The sequence below is a fragment of the Doryrhamphus excisus genome, chromosome 1, assembly GCF_030265055.1.
Source record: "Doryrhamphus excisus isolate RoL2022-K1 chromosome 1, RoL_Dexc_1.0, whole genome shotgun sequence".
Classification (NCBI taxonomy): Eukaryota; Metazoa; Chordata; class Actinopteri; order Syngnathiformes; family Syngnathidae; genus Doryrhamphus; species Doryrhamphus excisus.
Window position 1 is genome coordinate 42,597,238 of NC_080466.1, and position 21,694 is coordinate 42,618,931.

The window sequence follows — 21,694 nt, forward strand, 5'->3', positions numbered from 1 at the left end:
TCAATGTTTTTGAATGCCTTCTATTTGTATTTGAGTTAATCTACCTTTAATGTACCTATTTTTATACTTCAACATGTTTACCTCAGGCAAGAAATATTTAACATCTCTATATGTATGCATATGTTTTTACTAATAGGCCGTATAAAAACTGTGGTTCATTCATCTGAAATACTGCAAAAAAATAAGTACTGCAGTGGTTTGCCCCCGCCTCGATTTCTTATTATTTCAGTGTTCATCAGACATATTTACATATTAGTCAATGACAACACAACACAACCCCGCCCCCCTCCACATGCCGACGCCCAAACGTCCCCCATTAACTTTTTTGTAATGTTTAATATTAATAAAATTATAATTTTTTCCCATAAATTTCCGACTTCATTCTTGTCATATTCCAAACCTTGTAAATTTCTTACAAGGATCGGAAACAGGCATTACATGGATAACATTTAATATAAATTTATTCTCGTAAATTAAGACTTTATTCTCATAATATTTCAAATTTATTTGTCAGAAATTTTCAACTTTATTCTCATAATATTACAAATTTATTTGTCAGAAAATTTTGACTTTATTCTCATAATATTACAAATTTATTTGTCAGAAAATTTTGACTTTATTCTCATAATATTACAAATTTATTTGTCAGAAATGTTCAACTTTATTCTCATAATATTACAAATTTATTTGTCAGAAAATTTTGACTTTATTCTCATAATATTACAAATTTATTTGTCAGAAAATTTTGACTTTATTCTCATAATATTACAAATTTATTTGTTGGAACTTTACAACTTTATTGTCAAAATATTACAACTTTATTTGTTGAAAATTTACGACTTCATTCTCATAATATTACAACTTTATTTGTTGGAAATTTTCAACTTTATTCTCCAAATCTCCAATTTTTTTTTCAATGTGGCTTTAGTAGTCAGACATATAAAATCAACTATGATAAATATGTCAACGTGATGTGAATATTAAGAGCCACCAATGACTTCTTAATTTCATATCTCATGAATGGAAAATGAATGCGTTCTTGTTTGGAGTGCGGTTTGAATGGGATGTGAAAGACCGGTTGGAAGCGGCCTTGGGAGGTGAAAAGCCAGGTCTTACGGGGGAGGGGGGGTGGGAGGGGTGGGGGGAGGGGGTGGCATAAAGGATCTAAAGAGACGTCGGAGAATGTATGAATGTAATGTCGCCACAAGTGTCAGCTTCAGGACCACAGAAGAAAAATGGAAACGCTGCCGCTGGGGCTGAGTCACGGGCTGACTTTATAAACGCCAATCAGGCCGCTGTTCTCTTTGGTGGGTCACGTATGCACGTTGACGACTCTTCAGTTGTCACCTCGAGTGGTACGGCAGCACGGAGCGCAGATCTTCACCATGAAATCCTTCTTTTTGATGTTCTTCTTCCTCATCTCGGTGTCCAACGGATCCTCGGCCGTCATCACGGGAGTAAGTGGAAGCTTCTTAATGGACTGCTGACATTTCAGATTCTTTTTTATTTTTATTTTTAGGTTCTTTTTTATTGCTTAACTGTCAAAAAATTATTTTCTTAAGTCATTTTAAGTTTACTAGAGAATGTCTATAAATTCTCCTCAAAAAATGGTTACATGAAATTTTCGATTTTTTTGAGTTGTGATGTGATGATTAATGCAATTAATAACAAAAGGACTCTCAATGTTTCTCCTCTTTTTATATTTTTTATTTAACTGGAAAAAGCCTGGGCTGCACGGTGGTCAAGTGGTTTCCGTGCAGAGACCCGGGTTCAATTCCACCCTCAGCCATCTCTGTGCAAAGATTGCATGTTCTCCAAATTATCCATATAGGTATGAATGTGAGTGTGAATGGTTGTTTGTCTATATGTGCCCTGTGATTGGCTGGCCACCAGTCCAGAGTGGACCCCGCCTCTTGCCCGAAGACAGCTGGGATAGGCTCCAGCACCCCCTTTGCGACCCTTGTGAGGATAAGCGGTAGAAAATGAATGAATGTTTAATTTGTATTTTTGGGCTGCACGGGGCCTCACAGCCAAGAGACCCGAGTTCAATTCCACCCTCGGGCATCTCTGTGTGGAGTTTGCATGTTCTCCCCGTGCATGCGTGGGTTTTCTCCGGGTACTCCGGTTTCCTGCCACATTCCAAAAACATGCTAGGTTAATTAGCCACTCCAAATTGTCCATAGGTATGAATGTGAGTGTGAATGGTTGTTTGTCTATATGTGCCCTGTGATTGGCTGGCTGGCCACCAGTCCAGGGTGGACCCCGCCTCTTGCCCGAAGACAGCTGGGATAGGCTCCAGCACCCCCTTTGCGACCCTTGTGAGGATAAGCGGTAGAAAATGAATGAATGAATGGAAAAAAAACTCACCCATGTGTTATTTTATCGCCATTTTTTAAGAAATTAAAATGATAAATCATAAAATATTTTAGGACATTAAAAATTATTTTACAATTTTACTTCCAAATAATAGTAAAAAAGCAAGTCAGACATGTATTGTATATTAAAATATTTGCATGTAACTTCAGACTACCTCACCCAGAATATTTGATATAATATGTATATTATACACAGTAACAGCAGATACTAATAGTCCATCTGTGTTTGTGTATTTAGGCGTGCGAGAAAGACTCCCAGTGCGGAGGAGGGATGTGTTGTGCGGTGAGTTTGTGGATTCGCAGCCTGCATATGTGTACACCCATGGGCCAGGAAGGACACGGCTGTCACCCCCTGAGCCACAAAGTGAGAACTTTACCAGATACCTTGTACTTCTTTTCTGATCATTTCACTTCACAAATACACTAATATATATACACTAATACACTAACTGTGTTTACTTTGCGTCCAGGTTCCTTTCTTCAGGAAAAGACTCCATCATACGTGTCCATGTCTTCCCAACCTGGCGTGCGTGACGGTAGAGGAGGGAAGATCCAAATGTCTGCCATACCAGACAGAGCAAGATTACATCTGAGGACTAACGTATTTATACTGTGTGCTGGTACATCTACCACGTGTTCCAATATTATGTATTTATTTATGTATTCCAGTAATGTTTGATTAAATAAATGAGTCACTGGAGCTTAATTGGTTTATATATTCCTAATCAACATTTATAGACCTGCTGACAAATTGTACTGTTGGATCTTACAGAGGCTCTAAGTATAGTAAATAACTTGTTTTATTATAAATATTTATTAGGGATTATGTTATTACGGCCATCCATGCATCTTGAATGCATCTTCTGAATGCCTTAGATTTGTATTGAGTTTGTTTACCCTTTTTTATGCTTTGAAATGCTTAATTCAGGCAAAAAATACTTAACAATCCTTGGTTTATTGACACGGAAAGTTGTGTGCTGCAGTGAAACGCGTCCGAGCAGAAACGGCGCATAGGCTGAACTTATGATCCGCGTTTGTCACAGTTTGATTGGCCGTAAGTCACAACGAGTTTTTGTCTGTCAGAGAGCCAAGATGTACCGTAAGCTAGCCTCAAAGACGTAAGCGTTTTTGAGATGTACTTTTGACATTTAAAAGATTTAGAATTTGAGTCTGTGTGCCACTGAATGGAAATATTTACACAGAGGCTGACGTAAATGCAGAACGGTCGCTGCGTTTTGTGGCAACCTCCTGTTTTCCCGTAAAACTCTTGTATTTTGCCCTCCTTTCCCGTCACTCACTGTTTCGTTTCTTGCAGATTCACCGAGTTTAACTTTCATAAAGAACTGCAGTGGACAATTTCTCTTGTTTTCATATGCAAATGTTGACTAGGGGTGGATGGAGGGACATCTGGTGGAAGTCATGGTGTTAGATCTTTAGCATACTGGTGAAATACTAGCTGTAGATGTCCCGATGAAATCATCAATTCGTGTTGCATGAACTCAATTCCCGAGTGTAAAGAGGACTGGGACTGTGATATTATTATTATTATTGTTTAACAAAAGCATCATACTCATATTTGTGGTCCTCATGGAGATCTTCCGGAGTCGTTGTGGGATTTATTCACTCCCGGGATGCATTTTGCTTATCCGGCATCCAACAGGAACATTGTTGCTCCTTAAAAGCAGCGTTCGTTCTCTCGAGTGGGTTACTTTTACCGTGGCACACGTGTTGTGTGCGTTAGCTTTGATCTTTATTGTTTGATATCCTCTCCTTGTGTCAGTTTGATGCACGCGTATGAACGTTGTCATCCTGGTGGGGTGTAAATCCTGGTAAATAGAGACTGATTTCCCTTCATCTAAACAAAGCCTGCTTGCCCGAGAGACAAGGCGATGTACCAAAAATACCTGACCTGCATTTACATCGCACGAGATCACGCGCTGATGAGGTTGGGGGGGGGGGGGGGGGGGTGCAATTACACGATGCAGCAGCACACTGGTGGGAGAGCATGTTGTCGTCCAAATGATTATGGAGGGGGTGCTTTTCTGTAAGGGACAAGGGATGAAGTGTTTGCCCCCTTCCTGATTATTAAATATTAGTCAATGCCGACACAACTGAATAAAAAATGCAGTTTTTAAATAAACTTTTCATTATTTTGAGCCAATAATCCTAAACCTAATAACTAGTTGGACCACGCTTAGGAACAACAACTGCACTCAAGCGCTATGGAGGAATTTTGGCCCGCTCATCTTTGCGGAATTGTTGTAATTCATCAACATCGCATGTTTGCATAATTACTTAAGAATCGGAGCCCAAACCGTTTACTGTGGAATCATTTTCTTATTTATTTGCTAAGAAATACAAAGAGTTCAACCATTCTTCTGTGAAATAGCACCAAGTGGTCCGAGTGTCCTTGTTCATATCAAAAGAAAGACATGGGAATGTCATCACCTTCCTTACACTCATAAATCAAATATTCAAAATGCATTTAACCCAGAAGAACCCATAATTTTTCCGGAATTTCCTTGGCTATTTTAAGGCTAGCCATATTTTTTTTTATTCAATAAATAATTGAATAAATAGTTGAATTGTAATATTTGACATCTGAAGCCATTCCTGTCACATGACAAGTGTTTCATCGTGACGTAAGAAGCCGATGAGTTCAAGCACAAAGCTGAAAAAGGGTTCTTGTGGGTTAAAGTGAATAATAATAATAATAATAATAATAATAATAATAATAATAACAGACAGTATTGTAAAACATTACGGTATTTCCATTAGCTGCTTACAAAGCATAAGAAAGGTTATATTTTATATACAAATGTTGACGCCATCCTTGACAAAAAAATATCTGCGATTTGGTCTCGTCTGAGGAAAGCGTATTTGGGAAAATCTAAAAATTTGGTGTCTTCATATACGTAGAAATATTGAGAAAAATGTCAGTATTGTGATGAAGTCCTTAAATCGACGTTTGTTACTTCCAAATACGACTTTGGCTGAAAGGACACAAATACAGTAGATCCCCGCACATTTGCAGATTTCTTCTCAAAATATTAAAATTTTTAGTATTTTTTTTAAAATTTGCAGCAAATCATCATCATAAAGCATAACATATTCAGCATCATGATACAGCATACATATAACGACAAGCGCTAACAAAAGCGGTACAAGCGGGTGGCGATACAACATCATCGGCAGATATCTGTACAAACACAGGAACAAGATGGCGGCTCGGCTTTTCTGTTTTTTTATATTGCCAATAAAAAGAGATTAGTATTTTATGAAATCGAATATGACAATATTGCTGTGAGGTTTGAATGCAGCCAATGTTTTTTTCATTTTTACCAATACTTCCTGCTGATTGGCCGTCTACGCTTCACAATCACTGTCATCATCGTATAAGGCATCATCGTTATCTTTCATTATCATTCGATAGGGGCGATATCGATATCGATACTGGTATGTTTATTTTCATAATGATCTGTTTTTTTATTGGTATTACTTATTTATATATTGTTTACAAACTTCGGGAAGCTGAACTAGAATATGGGGATAATTACAACTGTATTGATTTATATTGTTGTATTATTGTTGGCTTATTATTTATGGTTTTGGTCAACAAATGAAAGACACCATCATTCAATGCCGAAGTACAGTCGTCTGCAATTTTGTCCGAATTTCCGCAATATAAAATTTAATGCTAAATGGAGAGTCCTAAAACCAGTTTAGGACTTTCCAAATACACCATTAGAGCCCTGTAGACATGAAATAACACCCCTATAGTCACCTTTACGCTCCTGTTAGTCATTGTTTACAACACAATGTCAACTCTTGTGCTGCAGGGACTGGAGACAGCCGCGAGCTAACAAGCTAACCAAGCTAATTTAGTTCAAAACCAAAGAAGTCAAAATGTTGCAGTTGAGTATCAGTCTATCCGACACTGTATTTAGTACCGAGTACCAAGACCTGTCATTTAAAATACAATAATAAGACCTAGAAAGGTCTTCAGTATATAAAATAGGCATTTTTATGGCTATTAATGCGTGCGTACGTTATTCGGAAAGTACGCCCCGTGAACAGCAGGGATCTACTGTACTAAAAAGAGTATCCATTTATGCAAATTCCAACCGCGAGTCCAGGCGTTCCTTGTGTGCAGTTTGAGGACGCACTCTGCCAAAACGGCGGCGAAGCGTCGCGACCTCACGACGGGTCAGATGACGCAGAACGGCTCCATGGGGGTCTGCGTGCCCAGGCAGCAAGGCAGGCAGCCTCTGAGGCGCATCCGGAGCTCCTTGTTGAACAGGAAGCTGATGATGGGGTTGGCGCCGGCCTGAGCAAAAGTCATCCACACGGCGGCCGACAAGTAGAGCTGCGGGACGGGCGCCCCGTGCATGAACACCCTCATGTAGCAGGTGCCGATGTAGGGCGCCCAAAGGACGCCGAAGGTCAGCGTGATCATGTAGTACATCTTCCCGATGCGTTTCTCCGTTTTGAACTCATCCAGCACCAGAAGCCGCCTGCTGCCGGCGTGCGCCGCTTGCCTGATGCCCACCAAGGTCGGCGGCGTGGGTCCTCTGCCGAAGCCGGCGATCCAGTTGGCGGCGGCCTGCCCCGTGGCCCCGGGCCCGTGGAAGGTCCAGTTCTGGCTGATGGCCGGGACCAGCTGAGTGGGTTTCATTTTGCGGTGATTGTAAACGAAGCACAGCATCTTACAGTAAACGGCGTGGGTGGTCCCCACGGTGACGACCAGCATCAGCATGAAGCCCAGCGTGTCGTTCGCCTTCACGTAGCGGTGCTCGAAGGTGCACTGCTCCTCCTCCGGCACGAAGCGGTACGTGCCCACGTCGAACACGGGAGGGAAAGCCATGGCGGCGGACAGCGTCCACACCATGCAGATGACCGCCATGCACGTACACACGTTCATCCGCTTGGAGTAGAAGCGGTGGTGGGCGATGGCCATGTAGCGGCTGATGCTGACGCAGAAGAGCAGGAAGGCGACGTGGAAGGTGAAGAGCGCCGACGCGAAGGCGACGAGCTTGCAGCACAGCGAGCCGTACGGCCAAGCCGAGCCGCTGCCGATGGAAGCCATCACGAAGGGGAAACACACGGCGGAGCGGAGCGCGTCGGCCAGGCACAGATCCAGGAGGAAATAGTAGGGGGGTTTGTGCAGCGAGCTGTCCTTTAAGAGCAGCGCCGACAGCGACGCGTTGCCCAGCAGGCTGACGCCCGTGATGAGACCCAGGGAGGCCAGCTTGAGCGCGGAGGCCGCGGACGCGTGGTTGTGGAAGGACGGGCTGCTCTCGAACGCGCTGCTGTTCGCCATGTGTGCAGCCGGGGCGGCGTGCCGTGGATCCCCGCATCCGCTCCTCAGCCCACAAAAGCCAGCCTCTTCGTTCGACGGTCAAACACGCGAACCGAGAATATCGACGCACCTTTTTTTCTTCTTATCCATCTCACGAAAAAACATCGAGGTTATCTTTCGTGTGTAATCCCGTCGCCGGCGGAGTTATTCCTGCACATGACGGCGGAGGAGAAAACGGGAGGATTAGCGCAAACTCCAAATTACGCATCCCAGTCGACGACGGCTGCTCGGTGGGTGGGAGGCTCGTTGGGGTGCGGTGGTGTCGCGTCTGCTCGCAGCTTGTCGTTGCGCTGCACGTCCGCTTGCATGCAGCCATCGGGACGGTGGGGAGGTGGAAACGTAGGATTCCTAACCTGAGTTTACCCTTTTTGGCCTGAGAACACCTTTAGCCCAACTTTTAGACTAATAAAAACATACCCTGCAATGCATATTTGTGGTTACAAATGACTATTAGGGCCAAGTGGAGAAAACATTTCATATCGTAAATTTCCACCCTTATTGTTGCAAATGTAAAGAATAAAAAATTGCAATATTATGAGAATAAAGTCATAAATTTATGAGAAAAAATACATATTATTACAAGAATAAAGTTGTAAATTTGGGAGAAAAAAAAATTAAATTTAATTTCTACATTTTGGAAAAAAAGTCATAAGGTTAAAATCTAAAATGGGGAAAAAATATGGAAAAAAACTCCTGTAATATTCCGTGGAAACAGTCCTACATTTATGATAAAACTTTATGTTCCTGGCATTGGCCAGACAACTGTGAAAAGGCGGGACTTAGTGATGTAAGCCATGCCAATCAAAATGCGAAATGCTGAACTCTGTTTTGCTGCCACGTTATAAATAAAGAGGGAAGTTTCATTCTGTGCTCTAGTTCCCTTCTGACACGTAATATTACGACTTATTAGTTGTAAACTTACTACTTTATTCTTGTAATATTATGACTTTTTTCTCTTAAAATTACGGCTTTGTTCACACAAATTTACAACTTTTTTTTTCTTAAGTGTCCAACTTTATTCTCGTAAATCTTTGACTTTATTCTTGAAATCTCACATTTTTCACACCTTATACTCTGATTTATATACTTATATACCTTCTACTCTGATTTAGACCGTCTAGGACCTATCTGATTAATCAAAACAAGTTTCAGATTAATCGATTTAGATAATTTATTTCTTAATATTTTTCACTCATTGTATCTGTAACACAATTGCAAATGTAATGAAAAGGAATACAAGAATATTTGTATTATTTTGTTATATTGTTTTACTGTATATTGGTTATGTTCAATCAAGAACTGCTCCAGAGATACACAAGCACCCCCTGTAGGTGTTCCATGGAACAACATGTACAATACTGTCCTATACCGTAGAAACCCTCACAATATTGCCAGACATAACACGTATTCACTTTGACGTTTGTCAAACTTCATTTCCAACTAATTTGAATAAAATCAAACCAACTCCTGGTAGTTTTTAATATTTGGAGTTGTTAAGAATATGCATGGACATCAGACTTGTTGAAGCTTGTAAAAAAAAGTGTAACAAGAGGTCGTCAAAGATTGATAAATATTACGATGAGCCACTCCCGAGCAGCTATGTTGACAATCATACTTTCACACATATTTTGTTCTTATGGTTTTGAAGTGTTCGTGTAGTATGCATAGTATTTGACTGTACATCCAATCTGGAAGAAAACAAATGTCAAAACAGCAAGTTTAGCACACGAAAACTCCAACAGAGTGAGGTATCTTCTCTCTGTGTAATCTCTGTAGCGTACCGACAGCGACGTCTGCCCAGCGACGCAATTACGTCATCGTCGGTGTGCGGAAAGAGTGTTTCTATAGCAGGAAAGAAAAGCAAACCGGGTTGTTTTGATTATAAATTAACGCATAGACACATTTACTTTCTTCGATGGCGGTTCCTGTGGGTACGGCAGACCTGCAAATGGCCGGAGGTGCCTTGAGCAGCCAGACCGTTTCGCCTGAAAACAGCATTGATATCGACGAGGAAGAGTTGGATAATATCACAAAGAAACACCGAGGAGACGAGAGTTCTACGCTTCCACTGCATTCACCTTGGACATTTTGGTTGGACAGGTAGTGAATTTGTCGTCGTCTTCCGCATTGTGGCCAAGTTTAGGTCCCAGCAAGAGCGAGGCTGATGGGGGGGAAATCTTATTCAAAAGGCTACGGCTACCAGCAGGCCTTCGGGAGCAAATGTAGCGGAGATGTTATTTGAGTGCTCCGTGCCCTCTTTTCTTTGTAACAGTACACTAGACAATCAGACGCGTTCACTGTTGTGGAGGAAACGCGGGGCTGTGCGTTGAAACAAAAACGGAAAGTACTTTTGTTAAGAAAGGGAAGCTTGAAAGTTTTAACTGTTTTATGAGTACGACCGGACTACTTCGTTGATTTAATGAAAATCAAAATAACCGCTTGCATAAATGTAATGAAAGTGATACTTTCCAACTTCTATGGGTTCACGTGAACGTTACTTGCCATGCCTTGGGGCAAATGTGCTAACAGTAAGGTTTCCCCCCATTTCCCATTGTATTGACAATTATGTAAAGTATTATATAAAGTATGAATTAATATAAGGCTTGAAAACTCAAAAATGTTAACCATAGACCACTTGAAGGCCTTCTTTGTGAGATGATCTTGTTATGGGTTTACCCAGCGTTTCAGATTGTATAACGTAAAGTGAAAAAAAATAAACAAACAGAACAGAAACAACATGAAGCGACTGCAGTTGAGTGATCCATGATACTGTGTACAACTAGAACACCCCCCCCCCCCGGATGATTACCACCCCAAATGTATGCATACATTTCATTGGACCGCTTTTAGCTTTGATTACGACGTGCATTTGCTGTGGAATTGTTTTTCCACAAGCTTCTGCAATGAATGTTTCAGCAAGATCTTGTTCATAACCGGATTTAAGTAGGCCCAGCTATCTCGTTGGATGTTTAGTCATGCTTGCAAGGCAATAAATTGACCCTTTTGGAACAGATTAACATCTTTACCGCGACAACACCGCATCAAGTTGGGGTTAAAGAACTTGTTGTCAGCTGAAACAAAGACGGAGTGAAGAGCCTGACATTTACTTTCTTCGTGTAGGTCATTGCCAGGCACAACGGCTGCAGAATGTGAGTCCAATCTGAAGAAGATCTACACAGTGCAAACTGTTCAGGTGAGAACTGATGTCCGCGTCATCGTCAGAGATCCAACATGTCCTTGAGTTGTCCTTCACATGAAAAGAGCTTCATTGATACCTAGCTATGATGGAGTAGTAGAGCCGCATTGCTATCACATTTTCTGTTATAACAAAGACATCTGCATCATAACTAATACATCTGTGCACAGTGTACTAAGAATGAGTTTCCTTTGTTGTTTGCAGCTGTTCTGGAGCGTATACAACAACATCCCTCCAGTCACAGCGCTGCCTTTGAGGTGCAGCTATCACCTAATGCGTGGAGAACGGAGGCCACTCTGGTACGTGGGTGGTGATTTTTGACTCAGAGCAAGTTATTATACAGGTGGACATCAATAAATTAGAAACAAACATTTTTGGAGAGCTTTCATTGTTGAATTTGCTGATTAAGGTCCAATACCAGTAGTTTCCGATATTGCATTTGGGGTTTCTATTATATATTTCCAGTCCAGTTAGTCGATATGAGTTTAATTTTTTGAATTGAACCACTGGAATCAAATTTCCATAATATTGAACATGGCCCTGTGTGATAAAGTAATAAAACATTAATCAATTGAGATCTATCAGTTTGGAAAAGGCTATAAAGCTATTTCTAAAGCTTTAGGACTCCAGCAAACCACAGCGAGCTCCATTATACACACATGTATTTTCTTCTCTCCTAATAATAAAACGTTTCATTTAAAAATTGCATTTTGTGTTCAGTTTTCTTGTCATTGACTAATATTTAAATTTGTTGATGTGAAGCATTTAAGTGTAACAAATCAGGAAGGGGACAACAGGGACACCACTGTATCTATTCTGTTGTAGTTTAAGATACAATTTTCCCCCCCAGACTGATTCTTATCTTTTGGTTGATCCTCAGGGAAGAGGAAAGCAATGCAAAAGGAGGCGTGTGGAAGATGAAAGTACCCAAAGAAAGCACAGTAGGTGTCGTACTCTCACGGTACAGGCGGAATAAAGTTGGGATGTACATCGTAATAGGCCACGCTCAGCACTTCATGTTGTAGTAGTGTTATTCTTCTCCAATTGCACATGCTGAAAGTATTTGCCTCTTGTTTCAGTCTGCAGTTTGGAAAGAATTGTTACTCGCTACGATCGGGGAACAGTTTGCAGATTACTGTGCCTCAGGTATCGTGCTCTACTTTTTCCAGTTATACAGCTAATATATTTAGATACTGCTACATTGACTTACTTTTCTGGCTCTGTTTTGTCTCCCCCCCTCCCCTGTAGATGATGAGGTTGTCGGCGTCAGTGTAAGCGTACGTGACCGTGAAGATGTTGTACAAGTTTGGAATAGAGATGCATCTCTTGCTAATGAAGCAAGTATCTTGGGGAAAATCCACAAGCTCCTCCCGCACATATCTTTTAAAGCAGTTTTTTATAAATGTAAGTATACTTTTTTTCCTTTCTGAAATTACACGTTACACTATTAAGTCGGTTGGTCAGAACAAAATATACAGGACTAATTACTAGAGCTGCAACTATTTATGATGAACCTGTTTGCAACTGTCAAAATATGGGATTTATCATTATTAGAGCCCACTAGACATAGACTAGCACCCCTATAGTTACCCTTACATTTGTTTTACCAAATATAGTAGACATAATAAGACTAAATAAACCATTTAAGACATAAATAAGACTTGTACTCATGTACAACTTGAACGGCCGAATGGCGGGCGGACAGGAAGTGTTAAGTTTTAACTCGGTGTGTGTCACTACAGCAACAGTAGTGGATGTTTTTATTAGGGATACTTGTCCCTCACCACCCCGTGCTTTGAATTTCACGTTTTCACTCCATCGTGTTTTTACAAAAATATTCAAGGGATAACTGTAATCTACAACCAGAGATAAAATGTCTCCGAAAATACCTTCTTATTCACCTTGAATCCTCTTGTTTTGCTCTTTCAGCTCACATGGAACATCATGCCTTTGAAGGAGGCCGTTCAAGACATTAGATAATGAATGCACTTTTTCAGTTTTTATTTTATTTTATTTTTAAAATCTGAACTCTGTACCTGCCTTGACTACAACAGAATCCAGGATATGATTTTGCATTCACCGAGGAAATGTTACCAGTATATTTTTATAACTTTTGAATGACTGATGCCTTGTTTTATTTCGACCCTTCACTGAATGTACGTCCCGGTCTTCAGCCTTGATTAGTTCACTGTAGTTTTTAATTGGCTGTAATGTCGTGGCACTGTTTCCTGCAGGGACCATGACTTTCACAGTTGCTTTGTCTTCTGAAGGTAGCTGCTGTATTATCTTCTATGTTTACCTTTACGAAATGTTAAATTCGATCAACTCATATCCATTTTTTAAAATAAATTACAGCTGGTTAGGTGCCAAAGAAGGTTTGTATGGTAAGTTGTGAGTGTTTGTGGAGTCAATGTCCCATTTAGTTTTTTTTTGCATCGTCATTAGCTGTATGTTAAATGAACAGGGTAACACTTTAATGACATCAGTCCAGTCACACCGTCTCTCACTTTATAAAGCCATAAGCAGCAGCAATGAGGATAATGTATATTACTTTTTGAATGTCCAATCACAGCGCATTTGAAAGGAGACCTCCACTTGCCCAAATGGAGTCACAGCGAAACGGCACATTTTCTGGCATTGCTCTGTACTTGTCTGTACTTGTTTCCACTTCCAATAAATTCACCTTTGACTTTGGCCTGGATCGTATGACCACAGAACTCTTACAAAAATCTCCAAATACTCCTTGCTGCAAATCAAAGGGCATTTTTCATCCACTGCCTGTTGCAGACTACTTTATTAACAGAAAGGAAAACACATAGCATAATTATATTTACAGTTGTCCCTCGCTACTTCAAGCTTTACTGGTTTTCAAAAATTAATAAATTAACGTGATTTTTTTGGTTGCCTGCAGCGTGTTATTACTAAAAAAAATATGCATAGTGAAGCAATTCTTATGTATCCTTGGACTAAATTAAGCATTATTATGCATAATGATGGCTAACGAATGGAAATACAAGTCAAAAACAAAATTTGTCTTTTGGAACTAACTGTGCTGTCTTTTGTTTGACTTTCGAGGAAAATTTTTCCAGAAACCTTTGGCGGTTCTACAGTGTTGTTGTGGAATTTTGTCCCAGCATGCCTTGATTTCAGACCTACGCCCTTTGTGTCACCATGGCTCTGATATGTTCAACCATGTACTGTTTCTTTTTCTGTAGCTCACTTGACTTTTAGTTATTTTATGAAGTTGTTTTGCTTTCATTGCTTGTTGAATGATTTCTGCTGGGGGGGGGGGGGGGGGCTGTGTGTAAGCCATTCTACCCCTTTCAAATAAAGACCAGCTCCTATTCATTTGTTTAATTACCTAATTAACTCAGAGCTAATTACTTGTTGTCTGCATGCTGGTGCCTGGAGAGGCTATCACATAACTGATAGTGATCCTCAATTAATTTGCGACTACACCCAATCAAGTGGTGCCCTCAATCCACGCAACACGGCAGCATGGCGGCACTAACCGAGCATGCTAATAAATTGAGACCAACATACTTGATACTTGTTAGGCTCCGCTGAGCTGAAAGATCCTTTATTGACATGGCGATCAAGCCGGTCATGACTATGTACTGTACGTCCATCCATCCATTTTCTGTACCGCTTATCCTCACAAGGGTTGCAGGCATGCTGGAGCCTATCCCAGCTATCTTTGGGTGCATTTCAGGTATTATTTATTGCCACCCCATGTGAGTAACGGTCTCACCAAACTGAGATTGTACAAAAAACAAACCTTTTGGAGCGAAAATGTTTGATGAAAACCCAATCATATGAGACCCGGGGCATACGAAAACCGAGGTGACTGTATTACAGCATGAAGGTGGTAGAAAGACTACATTTTAGCGCACCCAGGTTAAAGTTAATCCATCCAATTTACAGTACTTTGTAAATATCTGGCTTTCTTGTACTACTGACCTTTTTTCAGGTCAAGGTTACATCAAATGTGAAATCAAAACTTTACAAAGGGGTGGTTGCATGGCCATTAAATGTTCCGATCTGGAAAAAAATCTAAGCTCACCGTGAACCACCACGAACTGGTAAGTAACCTGCTACCTAACACAGTGATGGACCACTTACATTTGTCCAAGTGGTTCTTTTCAGATGGTCAAGAAAAGCACAGAAACACACAAACATGACTATGATGCTTTGTCTGTGTTTGATCAGAGGGTGGCGCTGTCTACCAAGGAACTGGAATAATTCTGCAGCAGCAAACCCTCTCAGGTGCAGCCATGAATAAATACATTTCATTATTAAATGGGATGTGCTTCTCAGACCTTGATCAAGGACAGAAAAAGGCTCCAAGAATCAAATCGATGCTGCTTTACAATTAGTGTTAACTGGACTGTTAAACTCACCAAGTGGCGATTTCCCTCTGCGGCAAGCAAAGTAGATTTTAATACCTGTAATAATCATACTGTAGATACACATGGTTAGCAGTCAGCAAAACTCTTCTCAACAAATATTTACCAGAGTTTCTTGTAAAAAAAAAATTACATTTGGTTTTTCTTGGTCATTTCAAATTGAGGCAAATCAAGTTTATGAATAAATCCAAACACGACACCGAGCTGACCTATTTAGTCAGAATATCTGGAATATCTGTGTTTTTTCTCTTTGCATTGTTCCTATTGTTACATTGTTGATATTGCCATATTTTTATATTGTTTACAAACTCAGGGAGTGAGTTCTTGGACTCGGAGGCCAAAGGATTTTAATGAGAGCCACTAATAAGTACTTTTTGCATTTATGTAGTTATGTTACACTGAGGACTTTATTTTTGCTCATACAAGTATATGTACTAAAAGGAAATAAGTAAATGAATGTGCTTTTTGTTGATACTATCTTACATTTTTGTATTTATGTATTATAAAAACATTATAAATCTACTGTATTTCATTCCAATTTAATCATGATCAATTTAAAAAATCAGTACCAGTACCGATATCTGAAATGATGACACTGTAGTCACTTGGTATCGTTTCGATACCACAGTTAGCAGTATCGCCCACCCCAGCTACTCTAGTCTTTTGTCACTAATTCTGGAGGTAAAATTCCGTCCAGCAGAAAACACATTTGGTAATTAGCCTATGTCAAATCACGATAAGTGAGACAGTGGGAAATAAATTATATATAAAAAAACTGTGACATTTTGGAAATAATAGTTCATTCCATGTTCTAATTAGCCCCCTCTCTTGCTGCACTTTCGCTAAAACTGATGCATATCATTACACCCCCATACAGAGAGCCTACCTCTCATCTGAATAGTACATACTAAGGAGTACACACTGAATAGTACTTACTGAATAGTACTTCAACTGTGTGCTATGCATTGAGCCTCGTTTACCCAGCAGGTGGATGTGACGTCACGGATATGGAACATCAAAACAACAACATCCAAATCCGCGCTTCTTCCCCATTTTTGTTCTTCTTTTCTTCCCGTCTTTAACACCTATTAACATTACCGATGAAGAAGTGTGTTCCCCCTACAACATCGACTGGGACGAGAACGTTTTTTGGGGGCACAGTTTCTCCTCGTCGTTAAGTTAGCTAGTTCGTCACTGCCTCCGCTAACTACTGTAAGGCTGGCGGAGTAATCTTGTTGGTGTTTACGGTGTGATTTGATGTCGCACGCGGTCTCCGTAGACAAGCTCGCGTGCACGCCTCGTCACCTCAGCCGAGCAAGTTGTGCTCCTCCGCGTGCGCCTGTTAGCTGCTCTTTAGCGAGTCGCATTATGGTAAGTTTCTGCTGTCTTATTACTCTTAAAGTTGACTTTGTTGTCTGCTGCTTGTATGGCTGCATGCTCTTGTGCATGCACACCGAGTTATGCTTGTGGAGTCTCCCACGAGTGTCTCCGAAACAAAGCGCAAATAAAGCACCTGTGGGTTAATAATCGCAAATTAAAGAAAACCTATTGTGAGTTCATGTGGCTGTAAAGTGCAATCTTTATTTAAGTGACAGACTTTACCAGCGGGGCATTCCTGCTCTTTTGGGAAAGTTTGGTAAACTTCTTTCTGGGCAGAGGGAACGCATGTTGACAATGAACGCACACAAAAGTGCACGCACAATTCAAAGTAGAATGCAAGATGGTTGTGATTCCCTTGGAAGGGACCTTGTCTTCTTTTTTAGAACTTATGCACTGCAACTGGCAAGTTTTCCAAAAACACATTTCGAACCTTTGGCGATCCACTCTGCAAGGCAAGTGGATATTCACACTAGTGCAAGTAAAGTAAACGACACCTCATTTTGTCTGTACAGTCAATCACACACGTTATGTTATATATATTGTGAACAACTTTTGGATAATTTATTGTGCCGGTTATGACAGTTGCATGTTTTCTTTGCAGAAGTTGTAAGCTATGATGTATGCTTGTGTAATATTGCATTATGTCACTCCATGGATGTTGTTTGGTGTAGTTTAGGGTGGCTTGACCCGTCCTATAAAAAGTTTCTATGACATTGAATTATTTTAGCTGACTTTTTTTCCTCATAAAAAAATATATAAGACCACCATTGACTAGAATATGTTATCAGTAGTGGTCTAAAAATGACCAATTCAACTGGATAAGAAATTGTCAGAATTGTTGGTTAAGTTATAAAATAACTGGCGTTCTTAGCTGTCACTCAAGGCTGTTGGTATTCACGTGCAGTAAACACACACACACACACACACTCACACACACACAATCAGCTATCAACAATTACTAGTCATGTTTTTGGTATGATAGGTCATACTTTCAATGAACGCTACTGTTAGTAGCTAAACTTTGCCAAATTGCTATCATTTGTTGACAAGACACGTAAACTAGTGCCTGAGCTTGGGTTACGTCTTCAGCAGGCAGAGGTGGGATGTAGCGTTTACGGTACGGTTGAATTGGGGCCGCAACTCACGATTACTTTCTTAGTCAATTAATCTGAGGCTAGTTGCTTAGATTAATCGGTTAGGCCGTAAATGGACCAAACCAAACAGTTAGTGATTTTGTCTGCAACATACCAGAAAAGGGCTAAAAAATGATGAATGGAATACCAAAATAGTTGTTGATGAACTGTCTAATCAATGAATCGTCAATCAGTCAATGAGCTACAGGAACTTGACATGGTCCCTTTTTTAGAATGCCAAGTTACATCAACCTGTGCACAGACTGACTTCCTGTTCAGAGCAAAGCCCGCGTCAAAAGAAAAGCATGGTAATATGAATCTGGATTGTCCCACACCAGGCAGACGATGCATGTCACGTTTCACATATGAAGTTGTAAGTTGGTGTCAGTCATTGGGAATGTCATGTTTACCTGTGGTTATGGGGACGAAAACACAACATTTGGCTATGCATTTCGATAACCTATTTGTTATGTAGGGCGCCGTGAAGTGCTCTTCAAATACTGAAATCATTGATGAATGAATGACATTTGATTGACATGATGGCAGAGAATCATTCATGGTAACATATTTTGCAGAAGGTACAACAAAAATGTGTTGTATTTGTTTGTATATCGTGCTTATCAAGACTTTGCACCTGCATCAAAAGTTCAATTATTGGGCAAGAAAATGAGTTTTTAAAAAATAAGTATGCCCCTAGTTGCTCAAGTCACCTGAAAACGGACTAAAGAGAAACTGCAGCTTTAACACGCTTTTACTGGTGGTGCTCCCACCTCCTTGGTCTTTGGATTAGTCATTGTCTGAGGGGGGTGGTAGTGGTGAGGGGGGAAACACTTTTTGCTTGGAGAAGTAAAGTAAACAGCCTCCAACAAGCGAACCTTGACAACCCAGATTAAGGAAAACATCGGAGATCAAACAGTGCTGCTGCTGGGCTGTTGTCATGAGCTGCCTGAGGGAGGGAGAGCTGCACACTATTTGAACGGGCACCGGGGGTCTGTGTGTTTGCTCGCTTATGCACAAATGGACCTTTACAAATTCTGAAACCGCATTAAAAAAAAAAAAAAACTTTTTCTGCCTTGTTTGATTTTAGATATCAGACATTCAGAACTCCAGTGAGGCTGAAGGACTCAACCTTTCATTGTTTCTTATGTGGAAACCCAGAAGCCAATAGAATGTTCTTCTGACTCCTGCAGGTGAATACATTATTGGGCAGGGGAACCCTTTTTAGGTATCGCATATATCAAGATGGCAGCGGCTCAGTTTGTAAGGACCTTGGTGGGCAGTGGTTCAAGTCCCGCTGTGGATAAAAATGCATACCACTTACTGACTATCAGCGAACCGCCGGTCTTAGATCAGGGGCACAGTCGTTCTGATTCTGTGGGATGTGCAATTCAATACGTCACAGCATATTGGAAAGTGAGTTTCCCACTGAGAGAATATAGTGCCCCCCCCAAGGATTAGCGATTTTCATGGCGACTTTGAATTCTTCCGAATATGAGTCCTAATTAGACATTTAAATGTACATACCACTTGACCAGATGATGCATAGTAAGCATAACATTGCACGTCTTAATGGCAGTCGCTACTTCCTGGCTATGGCAAAAGGACACATTTGCAACTGAGCAAATTTGTGGACTTTTTTTCTTCGGTTCCGGGAATCACACAGTCATATTTGAATGTTAATAATGGTGTTACTAAACTTAAATTAGAAATTGTTTGAAGTTGTTGCAGATGGTCTCTCTACTCATTTTTTTTTCATCCATCCATCCATCCAAGAAAGAGAGCTGGGACAGTCGCCAAGCATCGGTAGCTTACTTCTCCATAATGGATAGGCATCATGCAGTGGCCGCGAGGTCCCTCAGCTCAAGAAAACCCACAACGACTTGACTCGCCGTGTTAAACACGACTGCAAGACCAACACTCCCATATTCTTGAGTCTTCAATGAGGACCTCCTGGCCTCAGCCATAACACTGAAAATACATCCCTTATGTGGTCTTCCAGTATGACAATGAGGGTCAAGTCGATCAAGGAGTGGCTGAAGAAGAAGCACATGGCCGAGCGTGTTCCCTGACCTAAACCCCATTTGGAAATCTGTGGAGTGAACAGAAACTTTTGAGTTGCCATGGGAACTTTCAGCATCTGTAATGAGGAGCGAACCAAAATCCCCAAAATTGAAATGTTCGCAACCCTGGTAACCAACTACAAGAAATGTCTGCCAACAAGGGTTGCTCTACCAAGTCATGTTTTGCTGGAGGGTAAAATAAAACACTGAATCAAATGCTAATTCATGATAACCCTTTTTGTTTTTCCTTTTCTGTAGAAACAAACCTACCATAACATTATGGACTGGGCCCGTCTTTGCAAGGGGTTAACTTATAAAATCAGCACGGATTAAATAATTATTTTATATTTATTTTATTTTAAGTTGCCAATAAAACTGGAAAAAAATCAGCACGGATTAAATAATTATTTTATATTTTTTATTTTTATTTTATTTTAAGTCGTCAATAAAACCGGAAAAAAATCAGCACGGATTAAATAATTATTTTATATTTTTATATTTATTTTATTTTAAGTTGCCAATAAAACTGGAAAACAATCAGCACGGATTAAATAATTATTTTATATTTTTTATATTTATTTTATTTTAAGTCACCAATAAAACTGGGAAAAAATCAGCACGGATTAAATAATTATTTTATATTTTTTATATTTATTTTATTTTAAGTCACCAATAAAACTGGGAAAAAATCAGCACGGATTAAATAATTATTTTATATTTTTTATATTTATTTTATTTTAAGTCGTCAATAAAACTGGAAAAAAAATGAAAACGGGCAAGAATCTCTTGGCACCAATCTCTTAGTACCCGTTGAACTGAGTTTCAACAAGATACGCTGAGATCTTTGCATACGCGCACATGATGCCCGTTCAACCACACAGTTTTCGTTTTGTGCAACCTTTGTCTATTCGTTCCAAAAACCTTGGACAAATACTGAGGTCCCCTTTTTATTTGGACAGCCCTTGTTTCTCGTTTGCTCTCCACAGACTCGGGCTTTTGCTCTTCTTGTTGTTGAGGGTTTAAGTTCAGCTGGTGACTTAAGCACTCAATGTGTAGTAGTAGTGTAATGTCATGTCTTGATACTTTGAATCGTACGAACAATTTTTTGGAAAAAAAGCGATATAGTGAGGGAATTGAACATCGGGAATTGACATTACTTCAATTACTTACTAATAATAGACTTGATCACCAGTAGCACAAAGTTGAGGTGGAGGTTGTTTTTACATCCTAGTATATGAAGAGCTTGCAACCCAAAAGGCGCTAAATCCATTTTGACTGATTTCGAGAAAATCAATGATTTTTAATTACGCACATATCAATCTATTTGGTCATCAAGTCTATATTGCAAATGAAAGAGCTATCAATATAGGTCATAAAAATGCATGCTATAAAAATCCTGCACACACCATGTATTTTATATATTTTTTTAATTTTATTTTATTTTTCGGATTTAGCGCCTTTTGGCTGAAATAAATTTGAAGTCACCTTTAACTTCTTCAGTGGCATTGTTGTAAAAGAATGTAAGGTGCTTTAATGTGCTATGCTAATACAATAATTACAACACAGAAGCCATTCTCAACATACAATACAAAATAATTATTATTAATTAAATTAATAAAAAAATTGCTCATATTTGACTGCACCATGAAGGTGACAGTGACAAAAATCATCTCATTACAAACTCTTTACATTGTATGTTTTTTAGTACAAGTAAAATAATGTTTCTCATGAAAGTTGGAGGTGTCAAGGTAGAGACATGCCTTTTATGGCGTACAAAAAACTTCC

At 40.0% G+C, this 21,694-nt stretch overlaps 4 protein-coding genes and 1 long non-coding RNA gene across 10 annotated transcripts in view; 3 read left to right on the top strand and 2 right to left on the bottom strand.

Moving 5' to 3' along the window:
* The first annotated feature begins 1,385 nt into the window (after positions 1-1,385).
* On the top strand, positions 1,386-2,968 carry prok2 (prokineticin 2). Its single transcript, XM_058082776.1, has 3 exons — positions 1,386-1,457; positions 2,614-2,739; positions 2,846-2,968. The coding sequence occupies exons 1-3, from the start codon at positions 1,386-1,388 to the stop codon at positions 2,966-2,968; spliced, it is 321 nt and encodes a 106-aa protein (XP_057938759.1).
* A 1,740-nt stretch (positions 2,969-4,708) lies between these two features.
* Positions 4,709-8,092, bottom strand: gpr27 (G protein-coupled receptor 27). Its single transcript, XM_058075436.1, has one exon. It carries the CDS (start codon positions 7,693-7,695, stop codon positions 6,583-6,585), a length of 1,113 nt encoding a protein of 370 aa, XP_057931419.1. The 5' UTR covers positions 7,696-8,092; the 3' UTR covers positions 4,709-6,582.
* Positions 8,093-9,528: 1,436 nt separating this feature from the next.
* LOC131138500 (eukaryotic translation initiation factor 4E type 3-like) lies at positions 9,529-13,624 on the top strand. The gene is made up of 7 exons (XM_058087466.1): positions 9,529-9,834; positions 10,855-10,927; positions 11,135-11,229; positions 11,811-11,871; positions 12,010-12,076; positions 12,179-12,334; positions 12,860-13,624. The coding sequence occupies exons 1-7, from the start codon at positions 9,650-9,652 to the stop codon at positions 12,904-12,906; spliced, it is 684 nt and encodes a 227-aa protein (XP_057943449.1). The 5' UTR covers positions 9,529-9,649; the 3' UTR covers positions 12,907-13,624.
* Positions 10,563-16,649, bottom strand: LOC131138507 (uncharacterized). 2 transcript variants are annotated; one of them, XR_009132099.1, is made up of 3 exons: positions 16,273-16,649; positions 15,331-15,389; positions 10,563-10,981 (listed from the first exon to the last, which is right to left on the bottom strand). It is a non-coding gene; the product is annotated as an uncharacterized LOC131138507 (long non-coding RNA). The 2 variants fall into 2 exon arrangements; XR_009132098.1 differs by having other exon boundaries at positions 10,563-15,249.
* The window catches only part of foxp1b (forkhead box P1b), a 166,560-nt gene continuing 161,149 nt past the window's right edge, over positions 16,284-21,694 (top strand). For 3 of the 5 annotated variants that reach the window (XM_058087405.1, XM_058087397.1, XM_058087414.1), the window contains exon 1: positions 16,313-16,707. The gene's annotated coding sequence lies outside the window, so the exon portion shown is untranslated. Of the gene's footprint in view, positions 16,708-21,694 lie in introns of all 5 variants that reach the window. The other 2 variants (XM_058087447.1, XM_058087454.1) reach the window with 2 other exon arrangements.

Coding starts and splice junctions, on each gene's coding strand:
- prok2 (XM_058082776.1), top strand. CDS start 1,386: ATGAAATCCTTCTTTTTGATGTTCTTCTTCCTCATCTCGGTGTCCAAC. Junction 1,458..2,613: donor CCTCGGCCGTCATCACGGGA/GTAAGTGGAAGC, acceptor TTGTGTATTTAG/GCGTGCGAGAAAGACTCCCA. Junction 2,740..2,845: donor GTCACCCCCTGAGCCACAAA/GTGAGAACTTTA, acceptor CTTTGCGTCCAG/GTTCCTTTCTTCAGGAAAAG.
- gpr27 (XM_058075436.1), bottom strand. CDS start 7,695: ATGGCGAACAGCAGCGCGTTCGAGAGCAGCCCGTCCTTCCACAACCAC.
- LOC131138500 (XM_058087466.1), top strand. CDS start 9,650: ATGGCGGTTCCTGTGGGTACGGCAGACCTGCAAATGGCCGGAGGTGCC. Junction 9,835..10,854: donor TGGACATTTTGGTTGGACAG/GTAGTGAATTTG, acceptor TTCTTCGTGTAG/GTCATTGCCAGGCACAACGG. Junction 12,077..12,178: donor TGCAGATTACTGTGCCTCAG/GTATCGTGCTCT, acceptor CCTCCCCTGTAG/ATGATGAGGTTGTCGGCGTC.